This window comes from Fragaria vesca, linkage group LG5 (assembly GCF_000184155.1).
Source record: "Fragaria vesca subsp. vesca linkage group LG5, FraVesHawaii_1.0, whole genome shotgun sequence".
Classification (NCBI taxonomy): domain Eukaryota; kingdom Viridiplantae; phylum Streptophyta; class Magnoliopsida; order Rosales; family Rosaceae; genus Fragaria; species Fragaria vesca.
The window spans coordinates 23,844,472-23,847,447 of NC_020495.1; the positions used below are offsets into that span (position 1 = coordinate 23,844,472).

The 2,976-nt window shown below is 38.0% G+C and overlaps 1 protein-coding gene across 1 annotated transcript in view; it reads right to left on the minus strand.

Moving 5' to 3' along the window:
- Positions 1 to 883, minus strand: part of LOC101313525 — a 2,137-nt gene extending 1,254 nt beyond the window's left edge. The window contains exon 1 of the mRNA XM_004301718.1: positions 129 to 883. Coding sequence (XP_004301766.1) covers positions 129 to 883 — 755 coding nt within the window. The remainder of the gene's footprint in view (positions 1 to 128) is intronic.
- Positions 884 to 2,976: the final 2,093 nt, after the last annotated feature.

Sequence of the window (2,976 nt, forward strand, 5' to 3'; positions counted from 1 at the left end):
TTCGTTCTGCATTGAATGTTACTTGTTGCATATTGGGAAGATGTATTTGTAATCGCTCAACTGTTGGATATACTTTGTTCAATGCAAATTTGAATATTTTCCATAGAGCTTCAGGTGCGCATACCCACCTTGCATCAACAAATTGGCTAATTTCATCGAACTCTGGGTTGGACTGCACCTCAAGTGACACTCTGTCAGGACCTTTGTAGATATACTTATATAAGTACTTGACACTCTTTATACTACCGCATACTTCGACATTGATGTGACAATTATACCGTAATAACAACCATGGGTTGTAGGGAACCACCCAGCGGTTATCCACAGTCATATTTCCTTGACCACGCAAATATACTGGTTGACGGTTTGGTCGTCTTTGATACATAGGATATGCATCTTTGCCTTGCACTGTGAAATTCGCAAATGATTTTGGGTAACCCTTATTGCAAGTGCCTTTTTTGATACATGATTGTCGTGGATTGAGAGGTCCACATGGGCCATGAATCATATGTGTACACACTGCATCATATAGTCGAGGCTCTTCATTCTGATCTGGTATTTCAGCTTTAACAATGCGATCATATTCATCAGGGTTGTTAAGCTTGTCATTTGGTTCTAACATAATCAGCATGTGAACATGCGGTAAGCCTCGTTTTTGAAATTCCACAACGAAAGCATGTGCGGCTACTTTTCCAAGCACCCCTTTTTTAATTACGTCTTCTTTCAATTGTTCCAATTTTGCGTGAAATACCCTGGTGACCAGATCAGGGCAATCTTGTGGCACTTGTCCTTGGAGCAGTTGACTTTTAACTTCTTCCCAATTTGGGTTACATGTCATGGTGATAAAAAGATCTGGCCTCCCATATTTTTGAACCAAAGCCATTGCATCTTGATATCACTGGTACATGTCACGCGGGCTTCTAATAAATGATGATGGTAAAATTGTTCTACGACCAACGTTACCTGGTCACATGTGATGTTATTTTTAATGTTTTTCTTTAATAATCTCTTTAAAATCAGTCTTTAATAAAATTAAAAATTACATTGTACGTAAGATGGTATACTATCCAATATAATTCAAAGTCAAACATGCATTGTTTTCTCCTGAATGTAGAGAGTCTTCAAGCCCCTGACGAACATATGTCCGAAATTTGTCTTGATTATTACGAAGCCATCTGAGCTTTTGTGATTCAATTTTTACATAATTATCTACAACATACTGTTGTAAGAGACGCCCTCCTCGATGTAGAGGATTTTCATGACCTTCGCGCATCTACAAAATTAAGATTTATAAGTAAATATTTTAACCTCTCATATACCCCTTTTGCAATTTAAAGTGGACATATGTATAACTAACCTGTAACATATATGCGTAGTAGTCGCAACATGTCATTTCTTTTCCGTTATTTCCACGACTATTGATGTCTCATCCATATGTTCCATAAGGCAATAATAATGGATACTGCATTGGATCATAATATCCAACCGAGTCTTTGACGGTCTGAAGTCGTCCGCTTATTGTTTGTACAATGAAATCTCTTCCATTTGGACTGATGTCATCACCTCCTACAATAACAGCCGCAACTTGTGATGCAGTTGGTAAATTGTATTGGCGACGATCAGAAGGTTGTTCTCTTATGATGAGCTTGCAATTAGGCAAATCTTGACATTGTCCCAGACTTCGAAATGTTTGAACAAAGGGATTGTGTTCATTAAGTATCTGTTGAATTTTTTCCACTATACCCCTCTCTAAAACTTCACTTTCAGACAATCGATTTTGAAGCTCATGCTCGGTACTGTCATATATATAAGCTTGTAGATACCGTGGTCTTCTCCCGTCAGCTGGTACCAAACCACCGATTTTATGATATATAGAACCTTGAGCACGAAAGGTATAAGGTCCACGACCTTGGACATTAATTGTTTCATCAAGATGTACACCCATTGAAGTGAATGCAAACACATTGTTGTAGGCTCTAATATTTTGTCTAAATTTTTTACTCTCATTAGTTTGGTCTGAAAATAGCCGGACCATTTCAGGAGGAGACTGTATTAGGGCTAATTCAATATTTCCCTTCATGCAACACAAACTGAAGGTCTCTCGATGGAATAACAATGCTGTACAGTATGGGCATGTTATTGGTGAGGGCAATTGAAAATCTTGGACCCCCCCTTTCTTCATGGAAATCTCTAGCTGCATTGTAGCGAATGCGCTCTCGTCTCATTCTTGGTACTCGATGAACGTTGTTGTGTTGCACCTCATGACCATTTGCATGCTCACTGTCACTACCTTGATCTCCATCGATATTCACGGCTTCAGTGTAGTTGGTATGTCCATCATCATTATTGGTTGCCACATTGTTCACGTTCTCATCATGATTGTTCATGGTAGCATTAGGTAAATCTAGATATAAGTGACAAAATATAGTTTCATTATAACTTGTTTTCTAAAATAAAAATAACATGATCAATTAGCACCAATGAGGTTAACTCATTAGGCTCACCATTGCGAGCAGCATACGGGAACAGCTCCATCATTTGTAAGTGACCTATTCGAACGGGCTTGTTGTCTTATGTGAGTTAATCGAACTCGTGGATGGACATGTGTTGGGTTGTTGGAGTCTGATGTAATTCTTGAACTTGTACCTCGATTGTTTGATTCTTCTAATGACACAATTCAGTTATACAATATATTATTAGTCAACTTTGTACATTGATGATAACATGGATCATCTTAATATAATATAAAGCTCACCATAGCGAGCGAAACCCCGGACAACTCCATCGTTTGAACGTGATGTAGTCGAACGGGCAAACTCTCTGATGTGAGTCGATCTCACTCGAGAATAGTCTTGTTGTTCATCATTGGTAATTGAAGCAATTCTTGAATTTGTGCCCTCATTGTTAATATCTTCTACTGACACAATTCCATTAACGAATTGAGTTTTATTTTTTTTTCCAATTAAAAGATAATGT